At 36.3% G+C, this 20823-nt stretch overlaps 2 protein-coding genes across 5 annotated transcripts; both read left to right on the forward strand.

Moving 5' to 3' along the window:
• Positions 1–863: 863 nt before the first annotated feature.
• On the forward strand, positions 864–10262 carry LOC111710121 (neurogenic locus Notch protein; the record flags this gene model as incomplete). The annotated part of the gene is given in 5 exon segments (XM_023484155.1): positions 864–1373; positions 1495–1562; positions 1868–1982; positions 3838–4274; positions 4570–10262. Coding segments are annotated over 5 exon segments (6536 nt in total), but the record flags the coding sequence as incomplete, so codon positions are not given.
• Positions 10263–10672: 410 nt separating this feature from the next.
• Positions 10673–16039, forward strand: LOC111710122 (uncharacterized). Of its 4 annotated transcripts, none has more exons than XM_023484157.1 (7): positions 10673–10902; positions 12407–12460; positions 12971–13021; positions 13597–13661; positions 13788–13840; positions 15137–15296; positions 15616–16039. In XM_023484157.1, exons 1-6 carry the CDS (start codon positions 10718–10720, stop codon positions 15179–15181), a joined length of 453 nt encoding a protein of 150 aa, XP_023339925.1. In that variant the 5' UTR covers positions 10673–10717; the 3' UTR covers positions 15182–15296; positions 15616–16039. The 4 variants fall into 4 exon arrangements, with proteins under 4 accessions (XP_023339925.1, XP_023339924.1, XP_023339926.1 ...); XM_023484156.1 differs by having other exon boundaries at positions 10674–10902; positions 12404–12460; XM_023484158.1 differs by having other exon boundaries at positions 10674–10902; positions 12404–12460; positions 13615–13661.
• Positions 16040–20823: the final 4784 nt, after the last annotated feature.

Consider the following 20823-nt stretch of genomic DNA (forward strand, 5'->3'; position numbering starts at 1 on the left):
TGGGGAGGGGGAAGATATAAATATTTTTTAGGGTTTGATATTTTATATTTAGCCGAGGACAATAAGCAATTATTTAAACAATACAGAACATTGAGCAGCAGGGTCCAATCAGGGTATTCTCACTAAACAACAGAATTTGATTAAATCAACTTTTAGGAAAGATAAGAAAAATTTATGGAATTATTAACGGGGGGGGGATATGATAGTATCAAGGTGCAAAGATAAAAGTAAAGGGTTATATATTTAGATTTGGTTGTTTAACTAGGCGTATTACAGGCATTATACGCAGTGCAGGGCAATATTTGAAGAATTTTTGGAAAATTAATTTGATAATATTATGTTGAAGAACCATGGCTGGATTGAATGAAGTAAACTATAAGTAGAACAAATCCATACTAAAGCACTTCTTAAAAAAATGTCAGCATTTTAGAAAAAAAATCTTTCAATTCGTTGGGTTTTTTTTCTAGTTGTTTATTAAACCTGGAGAAATGGCCGGATGGAACGTCCTGTTGTTGATGGGGGTCGAAGCGTGGGAAGGTTTAAAGAGAAGTTGTTTGCTCCTGCTGCAGGGGGGGAGGGTATGGTCAGATCTCACCCAAACACATAGATCAATCTAAACCTTCATCAAATACCTTGCGGAGGATACAATTTTCAATCTCTAGAACTATCACTAATATCGTTTACCTGCACCTAAACCCAGGAGCCAGCATCATCAGTTTCAGTCTTAACTATTCTTATCTTACCTCAATACTTCTAATCGTTAATAGGTACATTAGACACTAGCTTCTAGGATAATGGTCAGGAGGGGGGGGGGGGGATAACGATAAAGCCACAGACTATATTTTAATTAACGCTTTTTGCAGGGTTTGATGGCTATAATTGTGAGAAGAATATCGATGATTGTTCCGGTCATCTTTGTCAGCACGGAGCAACCTGCGTGGACGGAGTTAATACCTACTCCTGCAGATGCACAGACAGTTGGCAAGGACAGTACTGCAGCAAGGACGTGGACGAGTGTGCTTACTCCAATCCCTGCCAGAACCATGGAACCTGTCAGAATACTGAAGGTGGATACGAGTGTATCTGTGTGAACGGATATATCGGGAAGAACTGTGAGACAAACAAGGATGACTGTGCCGAGGGAAACTGTTTATACGGAGGAACCTGCCATGATAGAGTTGGAGGATTCTTCTGTGAATGTCCTCCTGGTAAGACGGGGCTGCTCTGTCACCTAGAGGACGCCTGCTCCAGTAACCCCTGCAACCCCGGAGCTAGATGTGACACGAACCCTGTCTCAGGAGCGTATACGTGTAACTGTCCCCCAGGTTTCAACGGAACAGATTGTGCTCAAGATATCAATGAATGCAACGGAGGTAAATGGAATGTTTTGAATTTTTAAGTATTTGTTAATTTTATCTTTATTCTTCATGTGTCAATTCTGACAAGTTTATCAGGATTGTCAAGTGTTCACTCTTCAATCATCTATTGTTTCAGGGTCTCCTTGTGAACACGGAGGAGTTTGTGTAAATACTCCTGGATCATTTAAGTGTAAATGTAAACAGGTAAATATTACGTACATCAACAAGATTACCAACCAACCACTTCAGTCTACAATTAGTCCAAAATTTCAAACAATAACAGAACTACAGCTATATACTTACAAATAATTTCATTGTTTTTCTTTTGACCCAAATATTAAGTTTTAAAAACTAAGAAAGATAAAGTTCTTTCTAAAAAATAAGAAAAACATTTCACGACGCCGGTTATGTCAGATCTATCTTACATTATTGCACTTCACAGTGCACAGTAGTTCAGGTTGTAATCTAAAACACGTACGATTGTATATAAAGAGTAAATAAATGTTTAGGGTTTCTCCGGACCCCGATGTGAGACGAATGTAAACGAATGCGAGAGTAATCCCTGTCGGAACAAGGGAACCTGTATAGATGAGAGAGGAGGATATCGATGTATCTGTATGCCAGGTTAGTTCTAGACCAGGATACTTGTCCTTCCCTCTCCAGTCATGTTGTTTAGCTGAATTTAAGATTGGGTGGATAGAAGGAAAACTAAATATTGTTTACGAGAAATGTGACACGTTCTTCACCCCCCTCCCCTCTCACTCCAGGGGCCCAGGGAGGAGGGAGATTAATGCACTCAGCGTTGGTCTAGTTGGTATTCAGAACATTTCAGCGCAATTTTTCTTAACTTCAATTATGTCTCTTTTTGCGCCCAATTCATAGCTTTGCTTTTTCCTCTCAATATGTTTCAAATCATGTGCAGAGTGCAGAGTGCAAGTCATACTGGAGATCAAAGATTGGAGTCAATTCATGAAATGTTCAATCATCCCATGTTCTTATGTTCTATAGTACGTCTGCTATGGATTGACGGCTTTTTATTGTAGACCCCATGTAAATGGCAATGTTACTAAATAGATGAATTTCAATTTTGGAGGTCTTTAAAAATATTTCTAGTTTTTTTTCCCCTTTCGGAATAACCCTGAAATCATATATTCAGATATTGAGATGCTTTTAAACAGTGAATTCAAAACTTGAACTTGTCGTAAAAAATGAATTGATTTATCAGAAATTAAGGCCAATTTTGTTTAATGCTGATGCTATGGTTAGGATCATAAAAGGGAGGGGGATAGGGTTGAAGAAAAGGGGGGGGCATCATGAGGCAGGTTTTGCCTTGTCAGTGTGACCTGTAACTGTCCAGGCCAGGTTAACTTATACAATATATATATATATGCAATGCTTTGTAACTCCGGCAACCTTTTACCACGTCTGGCTCATCATATATTTATATTTGAGTTTAAATCTTTTAATTTATAAATATTTTGGGATTTATCCGAGTAATCTATGATGAACTAATTAACGAAGATTTATTGTAAAAAGATGGTAGATTAAAGGTTGACGATGTTCTAGGAACACCGACAATATTTGTATTGGTAGGGGGTGGAGGAGGGGAAGGGTGTAGGGACCGGCGAGGGGGGGGGGTTTAGGGTACTCCACATAGTTTTAGCTCGTTCCCACACTCTGCAAAATCAGGGTTCGCTCGAAATTTTTTTCTTTAAATTTTGTTTCTTTCCTATTTTTTTTAATATCTAACCTTAGAAAATTTAGAAGAAATAAAAATGTTTAATAATAATACTGCAGCGAACCCTGATGGCTTGGTTCAGTATAACTGGCTGCCACTCTTAAAGCTCTGGGCTCCCCCTCCCCTGCCACTCTTCACCAACCCCCTTTATCCTTCTTGCTGCATCTATTATCCCCCCCCCCTCCCAACACCTGGGCGCCATCAGGAATAAAAAAAACAAATTGAGGACATCTGTGTCAGCATTTTTCATAAAAAACAGTTTTTAGATTTTAAGTTAATTTTTAGTTTTTTTTTGCTGTTATATTTTGATATAATTTTTTCGTGGTGGTCTTACACGGAGGAAGAGGAGGGGGTTGAGTTAAAAAGAAAGAAATTGGTTTGACTTCCATTATACTTTGAACCTTAAATATAGAAAATTACCAAATTTAATTTTCCAACCTATTATTTTGCTGGGAACGGGAGATTTTTAAAATCACAAAGATTAAACACTGAAGGTTGGGAGAGGGGGGGGGGGTAGTTCCATTAGCTTCACAATCTCTTTAAATATTATGTAATATGTAAAGGACGTTATACTATCTGTTATCTGATATTTTAAAGAAAATTTGACTGATAATATATTTAAAATAAGAATTTTGCTGATTTTGTCACAAGTTCTTAATATTCGAATTTTATTATTTTTACAGTGATAAGCTGTATAAATATTTCATTGATAAGACAAACTAAAAACTATTAAATGTTTAGGATTTGAAGGGGAGAACTGTGAAGTTGATTATGACGAATGCAGTCCGAACCCATGCAAGAACAACGGCTACTGTACGGACGGAATCAACGGATATCATTGCACCTGTATCAATGGGTTCGGTGGAACTAATTGTGAAACGAATATTGATGATTGTTCTAGCAATCCTTGCTACAACGGAGGAACATGCCGGGACTCATTCAACAGCTTCACGTGTGAGTGCTCTACCGCCTTCACGGGGACAAGGTGTGAGATCAACAGAGATGACTGTGCTGCTAATCTGTGTATGCATGGAACCTGCATCGACGGTATCAATGATTTCACGTGTAAGTGTGATCCTGGGTTTGCAGGACGCTTGTGTGAGCGTAAGATTGATCTGTGCGTGTACAATCCTTGTCAGCATGGCGGGGTATGCGAGGAAACAGAAACCGGATACAAGGTAGGTTTTCTAATCAAATTAACATTGTCTGCTTTGATTTTGTTATTGGCGCAGAACTAAAATTTTTTAATGATTAGTCTGAAAACATTTTAATGTGCACTAAACACTATTTTCTCACGTTCATAAATCTTAATATTTGTTTGAATTGTTTTGGTTTGGATTTATTGTATTTTCTGCTGATCCATGATGATGAAAAGCACTCCCCCCCCCCTCCCCCCTACCTACGTATCACCTTTCCTTTTGAATCAGTAAATCAAAGGACTTTGAAGTTGAATATTAATCTTTATTTTTTCAGTGCCATTGTTCTCCTGGAACCTACGGTACCAAGTGTGAGGTTAATGTCAACGAGTGCTCCTCCAACCCTTGTCTTAACAAGGGCAAGTGCTTGGACGAGATCAATGGTTTCAAGTGTCAGTGCCCACCTGGATACAGGGGAAGACTTTGCGAGGAAGATATTAATGAGTGTCTGAGTCAGCCCTGTCTAAACGGAGGAGAGTGTACAGATATCATTAATGATTTTGTATGCCGCTGTCCCCACGGTTGGTATGGAAAAAGATGTCAAACCGACGTAGATGAATGCAGACATCGTCCCTGTACAAACGGCGGAACGTGTGAGAATGAAGTATCCAGGTTTATATGCCACTGTCCACCTGGATATGAAGGTTCAACCTGCCAGAAGGAGATAAACGAGTGTGATGCGAACCCATGCCAACACGGAGGAACCTGCTCCGACCTACTAGGAGGATACAAGTGTACCTGTCCGTCTGGTTTCTCAGGAATCAACTGTGAGGAGAATATTAATGACTGTATGAACAATCCCTGCAAGAACGGAGGAAACTGTATTGATAATATCAACGGATTCAAATGTATTTGTGAGCCTCCATTTACTGGGAGCACTTGTGAAGTAGAAATGGATCCCTGTGCTTCAAATCCTTGCGCCAATGGAGCCATCTGCAGTCCTTACAGTAACTACAGAGATTTCACCTGCTCCTGTAATATTGGATTCACAGGACGGTTTTGTGAGGAAGATATAGATGAGTGTGCAACTTCTTCTCCGTGTAGAAACGGGGCAAGCTGTCACAACACTAATGGGAGTTACACGTGTATGTGCAAGAAAGGGTTCGAAGGAAGGGATTGCCTCGTTAACACGGATGATTGTTCAGACTCTCCCTGTCTGAATGGAGGAACGTGTCTTGATAAAACTGCCGACTATAGTTGTCTTTGTGTCCCGGGTTTCATTGGGAAGAATTGTCAGCAAGATAAGAATGATTGTTCTCCTAACCCTTGTAAGAATGGAGCTAAATGTACAGACTATGTTGACTCTTTTGTTTGTACGTGTCCACTTGGATTCAGCGGAGAGCTGTGTGAAACTAATGATGAAGACTGTACTGGTAGTTCATGTATGAACGGGGGAACTTGTCAGGATGGTATCAACAACTACACCTGTCATTGTCCAGAGGGTTTCACAGGATCCAACTGCCAGAGTAGAATAAACTCTTGTGATAAGAACCCCTGCAAGAACGGAGCAACCTGTGAAAACGTAAACGGATATCACAAATGTCACTGTAAGGTTGGATTTACAGGTTCCAACTGTGATCAGCTAGTAGATTGGTGCTCTAACAACCCTTGTGAAAATGGAGGACAGTGTAAGCAGCATGGAGCCAGCTATCACTGTTCCTGTTCTAGTGGTTGGACCGGGAAATTGTGTGATGTTAAGATGGTTTCTTGTGAAATTGCCGCAAACTACAGAGGAACTCCGGTCTCAGGTCTCTGTGAAAATGGAGGTCGTTGTCGAAACATTGGAACCTCGCACACTTGTGACTGTAAGGACGGATATTGGGGATCCTACTGCCAGAACGAATCCAATGCATGCTCTTCAAACCCCTGTTATAATGGAGCAACCTGTAACAACCTGAAAACGGATTTCAGTTGCACATGTGCTCCTGGTTTTATGGGATCACAGTGTGAGCATGATATCAATGATTGTCAACCCAACCCCTGCAGAAACGGAGGAGCTTGCAATGATTTAATCAATGGTTTCTCCTGCTCTTGTCCTCCTGGAACCAATGGTAAACTCTGCGAGATCAATGTAGATGAATGCTATGACGGAGCTTGCCACAACAATGGAGTTTGTCTGGACCGTGTAGGAGGGTTTGAATGTAAGTGTAGGCCAGGATACACAGGATCACGTTGTGAGGGAGATATCAACGAATGTTTGTCTAAACCCTGTTATGAATATGGAACTGCAGATTGTAGCCAACTCATCAATGATTACAAATGCAACTGTAAGCCCGGCTGGATGGGGAAACATTGTGAATCTCAGCAAAATTTCTGTTCTAACAATCCTTGTATGAGTGGAGGAGTATGTACCAGCACTCACTACGGTCATATTTGTGCTTGTCCAACTGGGTTCAGCGGAGCAAACTGTGAGTTTGAGGGAGATAGTTGCCAAATCAATCCTTGCAACAATGGAGGATCTTGTGTCCCTACTGTCTCTGGGTATAGATGTGAATGTAATGCAGGAACTACAGGACCGAACTGTGAGACTGACAACAGGAACGAGTGCATGTACAACAGATGTCAGAACGGAGGCCAGTGTATAGATAGACCTGGAGATTATGCTTGCCGCTGCAAAGAACAATACAGAGGAAAGAATTGTGAGGTTTTTGATAAATCTTCTGATGGCGGTGTTGATATAACTATTGATAGTATTTATGGAAACAATCGGAATATTGATTACGAGGAAGATTTAAGGAGATGTAAACAATATGATTGTCAGAATAAAGCTGGAAATAAAATCTGTGACGAGGTTTGCAACACTCTCGCTTGCTCTTTTGATGATGGCGATTGTAATCTTGGTGTGAACCCCTGGAAACATTGTAATGCTAGCTCTGGTGGTGTCCCCTGTGCAAACTTGTTTAATGATAGTATTTGTCATGAGGAGTGTAATACTGCTGCTTGTCTGTTTGATGGACGGGATTGCGAGGTTGGAGGAGGACAGACACAGTGCAGACCTGAGTATGATGTCTACTGCACCATGAACTACAGGAACGGGAAGTGTGATGAGGGATGTAACACTGGAGCCTGTGGTTGGGACGGAGGAGATTGTGATGATATCACCAGAAGTAAACGGCCGACAGACGGATCTATTTTCTTTGTCCTCAACATGGCTCTAGATAAGTTTCATGATCAGTATAAAACCTTGTTCGAACGTTTCCTGTCTCTGAAGCTGGGAACTAACTTGAAAGTTAAGCACGACGAGAACGGACATGCAATGGTTTATCCGTTCGACCCTAGGGAGATCATTGCAGACCCTAACAGCACAACCTTTGCTACAGGATTAGAGTTTATCTCCGGAGATGGAGACTCAACTATAGTTGTGTATATGGAGGTTGATAATGTTAACTGCGAGGAGCATTGTTTCTCTACTACCGAAGAAGTCACTAATTACATTGCTGCTGCCTATGCTGATGAACTGAGAAAGGACTGGGGAGTAATTCAGATCGGAGAAACCAAGACTGTCAATGGAGAAAGCACCAGTCCTGTCGGAGTAATTGTTGGGATTCTTGTAATTGCTCTGGTATTGGTTACACTTGGAGTAGTTGTTTCTACTAATAAGAGGAAAAGTAAGGGAATAACCTGGTTTCCTGAAGGATTTCTGGCTCATGCTCCCCAACGTCCTGGTCATAGAAAAGCTCCAGATGGACAAGAAATGTTTGGTATGCCACCTTCAAAGCATCCGTCCCAGTTTGACATTGATAGGATCGGCTATATTCATGACGGATGGTCGGATGATGATCCAAATGAGAGACCTGCTAAGAGGAACAGAAGAGATCCATCCTCCTCCTCTGGTCAAACCAATATGTCTGATTTTGACGATGCTGATCAACGCCAATGGACTGCTCAGCACATGAACGCTGCTGATGTGAAGAACCCGGATATTCTTGGAGCTCTAACTCCACCTCAAGCCGAGGTGATCATGAATGAAAGGATGACGAATGATATCGATGTTCGAGGACCTTGTGGACTTACGCCTCTGATGTTGGCCTCATTCCGTGGAGGAGGCCTAGACAGTGGAGATATAAATGAAGATGAAGACGGAGAAGTAAATGCTGTTCTCCAGGACCTGATTGCACAAGGAGCCAATATCTCAATTCAGATGGACAAAACTGGAGAAACCCCTCTCCATCTAGCGGCAAGATATGCAAGAGCTGATGCTGCCAAGAAGCTTCTAGATGCTAAAGCTGATGCTAATGCTCCCGATAACACTGGCCGAACTCCTCTTCACGCTGCTGTAGCTGCTGATGCTCAAGGTGTATTTCAGATCCTTCTCAGACATAGAGCAACAAATCTTGATGCTAAAACTTATGATGGAACAACTCCATTAATCCTGGCGGCTAGGTTGGCAATTGAAGGTGTTGTAGAGGAACTGATCCAATCAGATGCTGATATTAACGCTAGTGATGAGAATGGAAAATCTGCATTGCACTGGGCTGCTAGTGTAAATAACGTAGATGCTGTTAACACACTTCTTGCTCATGGTGCCAATAGAGACGCTCAGGATCATAAAGATGAAACTCCACTGTTCTTGGCTTGCAGAGAAGGAAGCTACCAGGCTGCTAAAGCTCTTCTTGATCATTGTGCAAATAGAGATATAACAGATCACATGGATCGGTTACCTAGAGATATTGCTCAGGAACGATTACATCATGATATTGTCCGTCTTCTTGAAGAACATATTCCTCCAGCTCCTCAACCACAAATATCTCAACCCGTCCTTCCTCCCAACCTCTCCAATGACAGCCATCAAATGACTCCAAACAAACCAAAACCTAAGAAGCGATCAAAGACGATAGAAGGATCTCCAATGGAAGGAGGAATGCATTCTCCACCCTCAATGAACATGCATATGAACGGAATGTTGACTCTTCCTAAGAACCGAAGACCAAGTGTAAAGAGAAAGAAGCCTGATGATATGATGATGCTTTCTCCTGAGGGAGATCATTCTCATTTTGACACCATGTATGGACATTCAATGCAGATGCATCATCAGGAAATGATGATGCTGGCACAAAAACAACCTCCTAGTTATGATGATACAATGAGTGGAAAGATGAATCCCCATCATCAATCCATGGCAGGGCTTTCAATAAATGGTCATCAGCCTGAATCTCAATTCTTTCCAATGCATCCCAGGCAGCAGTCAATTCCTGCCAGTATGACATTCACCCACATGTCTCCACAGAATCCCCAAACCCTCTCCCCTCCTCATCATTCAATGATGTCTCCGCCTCAGTCCGTTCAATCAACTCATTCTCTCTCTCCTCCCGTCCTTACATCATCTCCTCAGACAATGCAGCACCAATCCTCTCCCAATAAATCCCGTGGCATGATGCTTCCCACATCTCCGACTCATCTTGCAGCCATGCGGGGCGCTTCTCATCAGAGACATCAATCCTTCGACTTCCCCGAGAACGCAGGTCCTGTGATGAACCAAATGGGAGGATACTATCCATATCCTACTCCTCCTCAGAACGGAGAGAACGGAAACTTCATGACTCCGTCTCCAGAGTCTCCTAGCCAATGGAGCACGAACTCCCCACAAAGTCACTCCGACTGGAGTGATGGCAATATTCATTCTCCACCTAATTTTCAGCAACAGCAGCAGCAATATAAACCTCAGGAAGCTGTTTATATATAATCAATTCTGAACTCTACGAGTATAAAAATATCCTTGCAAGAAGTGACATGAACGCTCTATAAAAACTTGTGAAAATTTATCATTATGCGAATTTTTAGGAACGTATAGTACGAATGATTATTAAGATCTCAAAACAAGTAACCCTGGTTTCAGTTCGTTTCTTATTATTTATATAGTCAGAACCTGTTAATTGGTAGAGGACCTGAACTTTGTCAGGAAGTCTTCCACATCTATTTTGTTGTTAAAGCATATGATGTAGATATAAATAAATATAAATTGTTTATCAACAAGGCTTTATATATATATAATACGAGGATCATATTTGTGGTTTTACATCATTTTAATAATTATGTTCTTTTTTAAGCAATTTTTATAAATTTTTTCCTCTTCGGTCTTTTTCAGATAAAAAATCTAAATGAGATATGATACAGTTAATGTTAAGAAAATATCTTTATAATATTGTTCACTTTGCAACAAATTGATATTGTTTAAACAGAAATAACTGAATTACAGTATATATTCTTAATTATTTGTTCTTAGTCGAAAAAAGCTTAAGATCGGTTGTTTAGATTTAACTTTTTTTAAATATTTTTTTGTGCTTTTAATTAAACTCCAATGTTATTAAATATTTTATTTAGTGTGATGATATTTAACCAGAAAATTTGTCCCTAGTGAGAGTATTCAAATGATTTCATTTTAATTGTTTTGTTAACTCGGTTCAGACGATCCTAGAAGAATTAAAATGTTAAAACATGGTTACGCCTGCTCAAACCCGAAGGAGGAGAGGAGTATGGCTGGATCTGGAGGGGATGAGGATCTGAGGAGACACGAGAATTATGAAGACGAGTATATAGAGCAAGGAAGAGGAAGCAGGAGTAAAATGACTTACAGATATGAGGATTCATCAACAACGTCTACAGGATCATGGTATAATTTAACAATAATGAGAAACAGTAGAGAAAAATGGTCATGAAATTAGTACGAGCAAAATAAAGTTTTCTTTCAAAGTTCTATTTTTCCAAAAAAATTAAATGTTTGTCCAAAAGTCTCATTTCTTTTAAACTCAACTGATGAACTGTCGTGGGGAGAAATTTGAAAGCGACTTATTCTACATTTAAGAATAATTTTCTCGAGAGCGAGTCAAGACAACTAAGTTTCAAAAACCATAATGTCAGTTTATAATATCTAATTCTAATATTTTTCTGCTGCCGTTCTATTTCACGGAGAACTAAATGTCGACCATATTTTTACCATTATTAATATGTTTAATGTTCTAAACCCATCCAATCGGGCCTACCTCTGTCTTGTCTGTATATGGTTAGGATCAACAGCTCGTCACTCACAACCCATAGAATGTTTTGACTGATACCAAGATTTTACAATAGTTTTTGTTTAATGCTCATCATTCAGTTTGCCCAGATTATTGTTTAAAGTTTCAGCTTAAAAACATTTCTTAATTACTCTGGACTGTGAGGCCTGTACTGTTGTTTCTTTCGACTTTGTATATTCTCGTTCAACATATCCATTAAAATATTCTATATTCCCATTTTTAAAACTACATTTACCATATCCCAGAACTTAATTTATAACTACTATTACTAGAAATGTAAACATGTGCATGTGACGTAAAAAAAACTTTCATTAAATCCAATTTATTTAAACTCTATTTATTAGCTGTTCTTTTGTTGCGACAAAAATTTATGAGGTTTTGTAAAAAATAATGAATCTTTCAACAAATATAAGATAGCTATAGATTTTAAAGCGTTTTTAAATTTTTTTTCATATAAGGCTATATATAGCATTTTAAAAAGAAAAAAGAACTTAGCACATCTGCATATATCAAGTTTTGTTCTTATTTAAACTTCATACAGAAATTAAAAATATGACTTAATTACCTATTTTACTTAAACGTAGATAATCTAAAAGTTATGAAATATGACAGATCTATATAGATACATATTTAATTGGATATATGTTCTAATTTTCCAGAAGAAATTCTGAGTAGAAACATTTTTCAAAGTGTCTTTAATACACACTGTAATAACCCACATTTAAGTTAATTTAATATTATATTTTAACTAGGGTTTTATAGGGCGCTTCTCGCCCCCTTTCCTATTAACAATTTTAGCTTTTAACTGTCATATTCGCCATATTTAATCAGTCTCGCGAATTTTCTCAGATTTTTTTTGTTAAAATTGGCGCATTTTCAAAAATAAAAAATTTCAACATTTTTCTGTTAAACATTTTCAGTTTTGATGGCCCATAAAAAATTGGGACCAATCGAATCAGCTGTTTTGATCCTTTTATTAGACACAAAAAAACAGAAAGACAGTAAAGCATATATTTTTTGACTTCGTCTCTTGCATATTTTAAAGCTGTCAGTGTCAAATAAGACAAAGAGCTAATCTGATCTATCTTATTGTTACAGTAGGTCATTGATGGACACTGACGAGGAGATTAGGACAGCAAAGTCAGTTTGGAACAGGTAGAATACAGTTGCAAACTGTAAAGCTACGGAAGATGAAAGGGAAGGGGGGGGGCTAGAGAAGGTAAGGACCTAAATTGTGTATTTAGGACTTACGAGAAGTATGGGTTCAAAGTTGGAGTTTTTAAAGCGTTTGGTTGGGGGAACCGGAACATAATAGTGTTTTGTTTACCACACTATTTTTTGTATTACATTTGAACCCGGTTCACGGCAAATTAGACAGAAACCAAATGTCTATGTTGCTGGTACGACTTTGTGTCCTCGTAGCTCTTCTGGTTGTAATTTCACGCCCAAGTATGAAAAAAGTTGCCCGGTTATACTTTTAAAAATTCAAAAAACTATAAAGCTCTTGTTTTAACTTTGGTACTTAAAAGTATAGTTTTAAAATTTGCCAACAATTTTTGCGTGATTGCTTGTAACCTTTAGATCGCTGTAATTGACGTCTAATGTGTTCCAGGTTTGAGTCGGGTTGAAGATGAGAATGTTGTAATTTAATCTTAAATATTATAGGACTACTGATCCCTGCTCTGATGTATCTCTAGCTAAAGAGAGACTATCAAGGAACACCATATCAAACTTTTTTTTAACCAAATACAGGGTTACCCACAAAGGATGATACTTAAGAGACGACTGTACAGAATCTATTAAACATTATATTGAAAGAGTATCAGGTCGTCATTAAATCTAATTTTTTGAGAGTAACCCTGGTTCCTGCACCTCAGAAAACAGTTAAACAATTTTGTCTCTTTTCTAAATCTTCAATCTCTAGCACCCTAGATCTAGTAGTAGGGGTTTCTCCTAGGTTTAAATTTCTGGATCAGTTGTAGAGTAAAGTTGACAAATTCAGAATTTTGGGATGTTTTCATCGTGATTTGCATTTTATGAGAATTTGCAGTTTTTACTACTCATCATATATGTAGACAAGCTAGTGATCACTTCTTTATACGCATTTTCAATTCTGTGACTTATCCCGATTGCCCTTTATAACTGAATAGTTGGAATTTTTACTTATTTTCAATACCCTTAGATTCTTAATATAGCAGTATAACTATTCGTCAAGTTAACGATTAAATTTTGGAACAAACAAAAATTTACATCTAAAATTTTTAATTTTTGTACATTTCAACAAATTAAAGTAAACATGGAATTAAAAGAAGACAGAAACCAACTCCAGTAGTTCCTATGCCAACAGGGTCCTCAGGAATGGATAGTGATCTTTCTTTATATTTAAACCTGCCTTCAACAAACTCCGTAACTGGATAAAGATTTATTTAAGTCTTACTATTGCTCGTATTTAGTTATTAATTCACTTCCCTTTGTAAATAAGTTGCTAAAGACGAGAAGACGAAGGAAGCCGTAATTCTGCCGAAAAGATCTGAGGTATAATAATTGATGTGCATTCAGGTGGTTCGTTTTTAGCCTATATTTTCTTTCAGGATTAAAATTTTGCATAGAGTTCCAAGAACATTTTTTTCTACATTGTTAATTCTAAACATCTACTTTTCTTACACTAAGTCAAATTTCAACTTTGATGGAAAATATTTGCAAAAACGAACCTGTTGTAACAACCTTTTTTAAATGGTTTTTTTAGGATATCGAAATTGTAAAGTTTAGAAAAACAAACTTTAATATATTACAGTTTTATAATTTTTTTAACACGATCTAACATCTTTTTTAGAATTTTGTTTTTGCTGCAGGGTGTCCCACATCATATTGGATCGTGTTGTTATTATGATTTATTAGCTTTAAATTGCAATTTCCGATATTTATCAGAATTTAAAATGAACGAATCATTTTAAAAAATGTATATGCTCTTTAAAGAAAGCAAAGGTTTTTACAAGGTTTTTAGAATGAGGATTTTTAAAAACAAAGAAAAGAGCTACATCATAAAAAGTAGTTATCAATTAAATAAATCAGAGGGACTGTAGACGTTATTTTAACTGACTCCATTTATGGAGTAGCATGTCAGATTCACAGTGGTATCCTTAAAAGCTTTGTCTGATCTTTAATATTAAATATTAAAATAAGAGTAAATGCATGATATATCAATTATCTCTTTCTTTAAGAGTTAATTATTTTTTATTATTATTCTCTCTTTAAAGTATCTTGGGCATTTCTGCCTTAGAAACAATATTTAGGATTTTTTCAGAATTAAACACTTTCTAATTTAGAAATATGAGATATCTTCCATGTTATTGATCATATGAAGTCTGAAGGTTTAAAGAGTACAGTTGTGAATCGGGGAAGACCCTCTTTAACTGCAAGTTCAAGAACAGTTCCATTCTTTTTCAGCTTCAATGTTTATATTTTATCTTATAAATTAGCTGACTTTGTAATAATTATTCAAAACACTGTTATTTTGGTTCACAGTGTTATCAAGTTTTTGGACAGAGATTTTCTCTTTATCGAGAAGGTTCAAGCCTTTTTAGATTTAATTTTGTCCCGAGGTTTAGCGAGGGACAAAATATGATCTAAAAATACAATCTTTAATGTTACTTTATAGCATGTTCATCATGAAATTCACGATGAAGTAAGTAACAAAGATAAAGTACACAGTAGTTTTATAAAATATTAAATCAATTTTACATTCTGATTTTTAGATATTCAACAAATATCAGTGAACATTTTGAGCCTGAACCTGGTTTTGATTACTTTGACTTCAATTGAAAGTCATAGGTTACGGACACTAAGATACAAGTTCCTCTAATAGAGAATATTTAGGTTACGGACACTAAGATACTAGTTCCTCTAATAGAGAATATTTAGGTTACGGACACTAAGANCAAGTTCCTCTAATGCAGAACAAGGACTACATTAGCTCTACATTTTCAAACAGGTCGGAGAAGAAATTTATTTTATTGTGTACATTTTTTCACGTTGAAATGTGTTGTGAAATATTATGAAGATTAAATTTCAACATGAACTTAAACCTCAAATAACAAAACTATTTGCGTAAGTGAAGGTTCAAAATTTTACTTTTTGGAACCTAATCTAATTTTTACATCACAAAAGTAATTTTATAAACTAAGCTCATAGGAGAGATTAAACTTGCTTTTGAAATCAAAGATTTGAGCTTAAAATTCTACACCCATATAAAATTTAAGATTATGGGTTGACTTTATTTGAGATTATTCTTTATGTTCACATTTATCCAGGAAGTACATGATGATGATGTTCTCTGTAATTCTCCTCTGCTTCATTCTCTACTTCGTGTCCCTTTACTACACCATCAAGGCGGCGAACAACACCGACCTGCTGACACAGCTAGTCAGGGATATCAAGATGATTCAGCTTGCTTTCAACAATACCAGGAGAACTTAATTACGGGAGCCGATAAATTCATCTTCAGCAATATTCCGAACCAATACTGTTAAATGTTTGAGTCTCCGCTAAGACATAAAAAAGTGTCAACACTATTTTGATATGTTTCATATGTTTCGACAATTTTAATGTTCATCTATTTGCTTGCTGTGTTGCTGTAAATGGTTGAATCCTATCAATCGTAATTCAAAATTAATCAATTTTTGTGTATTGTGTACCTACTATTTAGTTCAAAATAACAATATATTTTTAATCAGTTTTAACAAAATTGGAAAAGAGCAGTGAATTTTTCTGACTGTTTTTTTTTATCTGATCATCATACATCTGATTTCTGATCTTCACTTTCAAATCTACGCATTTTAATCTCTTGTAGACAAGGGAAAAATACATTTAGACAGATATTTCTGATTCATACAAATGTTTAATCTAATATCTTGGCGCCAGAAATATCAAATTAAGTTTAATAGAAAGTTACTGTTTGTGAGGAGAAGATATTAAATGAATTTGCAGTTTTAAATATTGTTTTCTGATCTATGGAATGTCTAATTCAGCAATATTCTTGCAGGTTGAAAGAAAAGCCACTGCACCAAGCAGGGTTTGATAATTCTGAGGATATTCATTGTGTCAGAATTCCGCCTTAATAATTAGAAATAGGATTAGAAAGGTTAGGAAAGGAGTGGAAATTTTCGACCAAAAACTCTTGATTCCTGTAAGTTCTTCTCGGAAACAGTGCTTCAGAATACGGCCTTGTCTTCATTAATCTTTTCCTTGCAGCCGGCAGAGTATAAACCGGTATCATAGTGCATGGTGCACACTGTGCAACCTATCAGGATTCTACTTTCTATGTTTCCATTTTCCTTGTTTCTGGCAAGAGGGAAGCGGAAGAGAGAAACCGCCAACCCCCCCTTCTCTGCACTATTATTTTCTTTTTTCCAAGTACTGTCATGTAATTCCACACAGGGTTCTGTTCAGCCCCAAGAATCTGGATAGAGTTGTATAAAAACCTGACTGTTCTGAGCTCCCTTGATGCTTACACATAGAACCAGATTTAATCGAAAGAATTAACGTCTTTCCGACGAGTTCTGACGAGCTAACAAGGATTGTCATTAAAGAGTATATTTTAAGCTGCCAATAGCAAAATCTAAATTCAGCTAGGCTTCCATTCTCCCGGTTAATACAGCGATAAAAAAATTAATGCAGGCTTTAATGTTTCTTGTAGTTCAATTTATTTTTATTCCGTTTGTGTGCAGGGGTGTGTGTGTTAGTATGAAAAGCCTCCTTTTTGTAAAAAATCATGTATATCTTATTAAAAGTTAGTCTAAAAGGATGTGAAAAGCATATTTTCACTTTTATTATCTAGTATTTTGAACCCAAAAGTAAATGAAGATATTATACAAAAAATTTTCAATGACCTTTTTTTCCTAAAACTTTACTATGTGTGTCTTCATATTTTTGTGATATTAAATTGGTCTGTATTAACTGAAAAATATCTATAAATATCATGTGTATGTATAAGTCAATTCCTTGAATGAAGGATACATAATATCAAAATGCCAAAGTTAAACTGTGTGTCTTGAAATTTGTATTTACAAGGATTTGAGATTATTCTATATATATCATGTATGTGTGTAACTCACATCCTTGAAAGAAGGATATGAGATTTGAAAACGCCAAAATTAAACTGTGTGTCTTAAATTTTCTGTTTAAAAGGATATGAGATCAGTCTATATATATCATGTGTATGTGTAACTCACATCCTTGAAAGAAGGATATGAGATTTGAAAATGCCAAAATTAAACTGTGTGTCTTAAATTTTCTATTTGCAAGGATATGAGATGAGGATATGAGACAGGTTTCATTAACTGATTTTTGGATATTGAGTAGATTTAGGTTTAAAAGCTAGTTGTCCTGTGATCCTACATGCTAAAATGGCAATGCAATTGATACACTTGATGTGATCAATAATGTAGAACATGTAGTCGAATTGTTAGCTCCAGGTTCTGTTCAGGTTCTTTTTAGGTTCTCTCCAGGTTCTTTTCAGGTTCTCTGCAAGTTGTCTTCTTATTGAAATTTAAAGAAGCACTTTTAGGAAAAATTATTTTTATGTAAGCTTACGAACTCACCAGACTTTCTTTAAATAACTTATTCTACGACTTAATTATAAAAGCTTTCGAACTCACTACTTTCTTCAAAGAAATTGAGTTTTTGCCACTAACTCTAATTTTCTTATCTCTAAAACTTTGAAACCCAATGTCGTAGACCTTCAATATTTAAAACTCTGAACTCCATTTATCATATAATTTAATATTAATTTGATCGTTATTCCGACAGGAATTTACAGTAGTATACACAGGGGGAACTGTCCTTTCTCCCCCCCCCAGGATCAACCCAGATTCCAAAATGTTAAAGGAAAATTTCTGGGTATCTCCAACCAAACCTGGCCCTGATATTCTGTGAAACCGTGTCTACTGTCAAAATGTGATGAGATTTGGAAGAAAAGTGTCAGGAATAAAAGAAACATTGTACAGCGGTCATTAATTATTTTCAATTCAGATCCGTAATAAAACTAGGTTTAGGTTCGAATTTACTCTATCATGATAACAGGAGGAGAACCTAAGAAGAACCTGAAGAGAACCTGAGAAGAACCTGGAGATATTCTGATGATAACATGACAGGAACCTGGAGAGAAATCTGGAAATACATGTAGAGAAACTGTAGAGAACCTGGAGAGAAACTGGAGAGAACTGTGAGAGATCATGGAAAGAACCTAAAGAGAACCAGGAAGAACTTAAAAAGAACCTAGAACGATGTTAACTAAAAAGATTTTTCAAAGGTTTTACCAAATCGGGTTTTATAACAAACGTATTGAAAAAACGTTTTGTTGATTATAATTTGAAATGAAAGCCAAATATATCATGCCTTAAACTGGCCTCAAAATGATGAACATCACTGATGATTAAAAAGTAAAAATTAAGAATCTTGAGGTTCCTATACATCTTAATATATATATTAATATAATAACATATTTAGCTTGTCTTTGTTTATTTGACTATATCCAATAAACATCAAAACAGCTGCAGACCTGACCCGAGCGAGAACAATTTTTTGTGGCAACTAACATGTTGAAAATTTTGCACGAAAAAGAATGTCAAAACTTGATATTTAAAAAAAACACCAATTCAAACAGGAATATATATATATATATATCTGCAAACTAACTAAGAGAAGAAGCTCAAATTCAATTTACATTACTATTACTTCTTTGTGACCCCGTTGCTCCTCTATGTCTAATTTTACACAAAGCAAAGAAAAGCAAATTTATTCAGATAAATCTTATAAATTCAAAACACTTCGGTTCTTCTCAATATCTCTTAAATAAAAGGATTCATGATAAGAAGCATTTACGATTTCAATGTTATGTGCATTTTACTTTAGTTTGACGTGATATAACTAGCTTGGTAACCCAGCTTTGCCCAGTTCACTTATAGTAACTCCAGCCGTTTATCCGCACTAGTTTATTTTACCGGGAAACTAAATTTTTTAAATAAAATCGACCCACTCAACTTAAAAGCTCAAAACTAAAATTAAGAACATTCCCGTGGTTCTCTCGAGATTTGAGGCAAATACGTCCAAAAGGTTCATGAGTTATGATTGGCCAAACAAACCAACAGACAGACACCTATTCCCATGTTCAAGGTTACCAGGAACAGTTGTGTCCTGATAGCCTGTCGCTGTATACGAACTAAGGAACTAATGATTGTATCCTTATGAAATTTTAGAAATCTGTGTTTTAAAACTTCACAAATCCATAAATAAATTTTTGGGTTCATACATCGTTTTTTGAAGGTGTCCTTATAACCCTCGTCTGAATGAGTTTTCGCTGTCAGGACCACTTTTCTCGGCTGTCAGGACCGTTTTTCGTAAAATTTGCGCTGTCAGGACAATAAAATTTTTGTAATGGAGGTTATCAGGACCTTTATATTTTAGTGTTGCATCGAAATATTTTGGTTTTCGAAATTACAACAAAGTCCTGGTAAGCTACTGTTTCAAATAAAACGTATAATATCCTATCCATCCTATCCATCCCATCCATCCTATAGATCCTATCCTATCCATCTAATCATCTAACCCATCTAATCCATCCTATCCATCCTTTCATTAAAATCCATCTAATCCATCCTATCTATTCTATCCATCCTATCCATCCTATAAATCCTATCCATCCTATCAATCCTATCCATCTAATCCATCCTATCTATTCTATCCATCTTTTCCATTCTATCCATCCTAACCATCCAATCCATCCTATCAATCCTATTCATCCTATCCATCCTATCCAACCTATCCATCCTATCCATCCTATCCATCCTATCCATCCTATCCATCCTATCCAACCTATCTTTCTAATCATTAAGAGACTGTTATTTTTATGATATCTATCTTGCCACAATAATTAAAAATGATTATGTAATAATAAACATGAAAAGGGAACGTTTATTCAGTTATTTTGCATAAAATACAAGGTTCTCCCATTATTCCGTCTACAGTTTTAAAAAGAAATGAGTTTTTATTACAAATTCATATTTTCTAACCACTTTATCTTTACAAATTATTGTAGACATTTGATATTTCAAACTATAATTTCTGTCAGATTAAATAATCTAAGTTTGAATAATCATAGGTTTACACCTTTAAGCTTCAAAGATATAGGAATTAGAAAATTCATAATTGTGACAAAAGCTCATTACTTTAGTTTCGATGTGATTTACTATTGATATGGGCGGGACGCTCTGTTAAAGGAAAATTTGAAAATAGCTTATTTGCAAACTTCTTCGGACATTTTAATTTTTTTAAAAACAATTTTTTAATAAATTAAATGAAAAAATCATGGCCTCACTTCAGTGTTTGTCCCATATCTTAAAAATCCTTATATTTAATATTTTTTTCATTGAAAAGAATTCAGTTTTTGCCGCAAACTGAATTTTCTTGTCCATATATCTTTGTAACCTAATAATGAAAAACTTTGATATTTCAACCTGTAC

Source organism: Eurytemora carolleeae, unplaced genomic scaffold (assembly GCF_000591075.1).
Source record: "Eurytemora carolleeae unplaced genomic scaffold, Eaff_2.0 scaffold991, whole genome shotgun sequence".
Taxonomy (NCBI): Eukaryota; Metazoa; Arthropoda; class Copepoda; order Calanoida; family Temoridae; genus Eurytemora; species Eurytemora carolleeae.

Bases quoted from the DNA above. Each gene is read 5' to 3' on its own strand.
- LOC111710122 (XM_023484156.1), top strand. From the start codon at position 10,718: ATGTTAAAACATGGTTACGCCTGCTCAAACCCGAAGGAGGAGAGGAGT. The intron at 12,461-12,970 runs GTAGAATACAGT...TAAATATTATAG, and splicing joins GCAAAGTCAGTTTGGAACAG to GACTACTGATCCCTGCTCTG. The intron at 13,022-13,596 runs GAACACCATATC...AACAAATTAAAG, and splicing joins GCTAAAGAGAGACTATCAAG to TAAACATGGAATTAAAAGAA.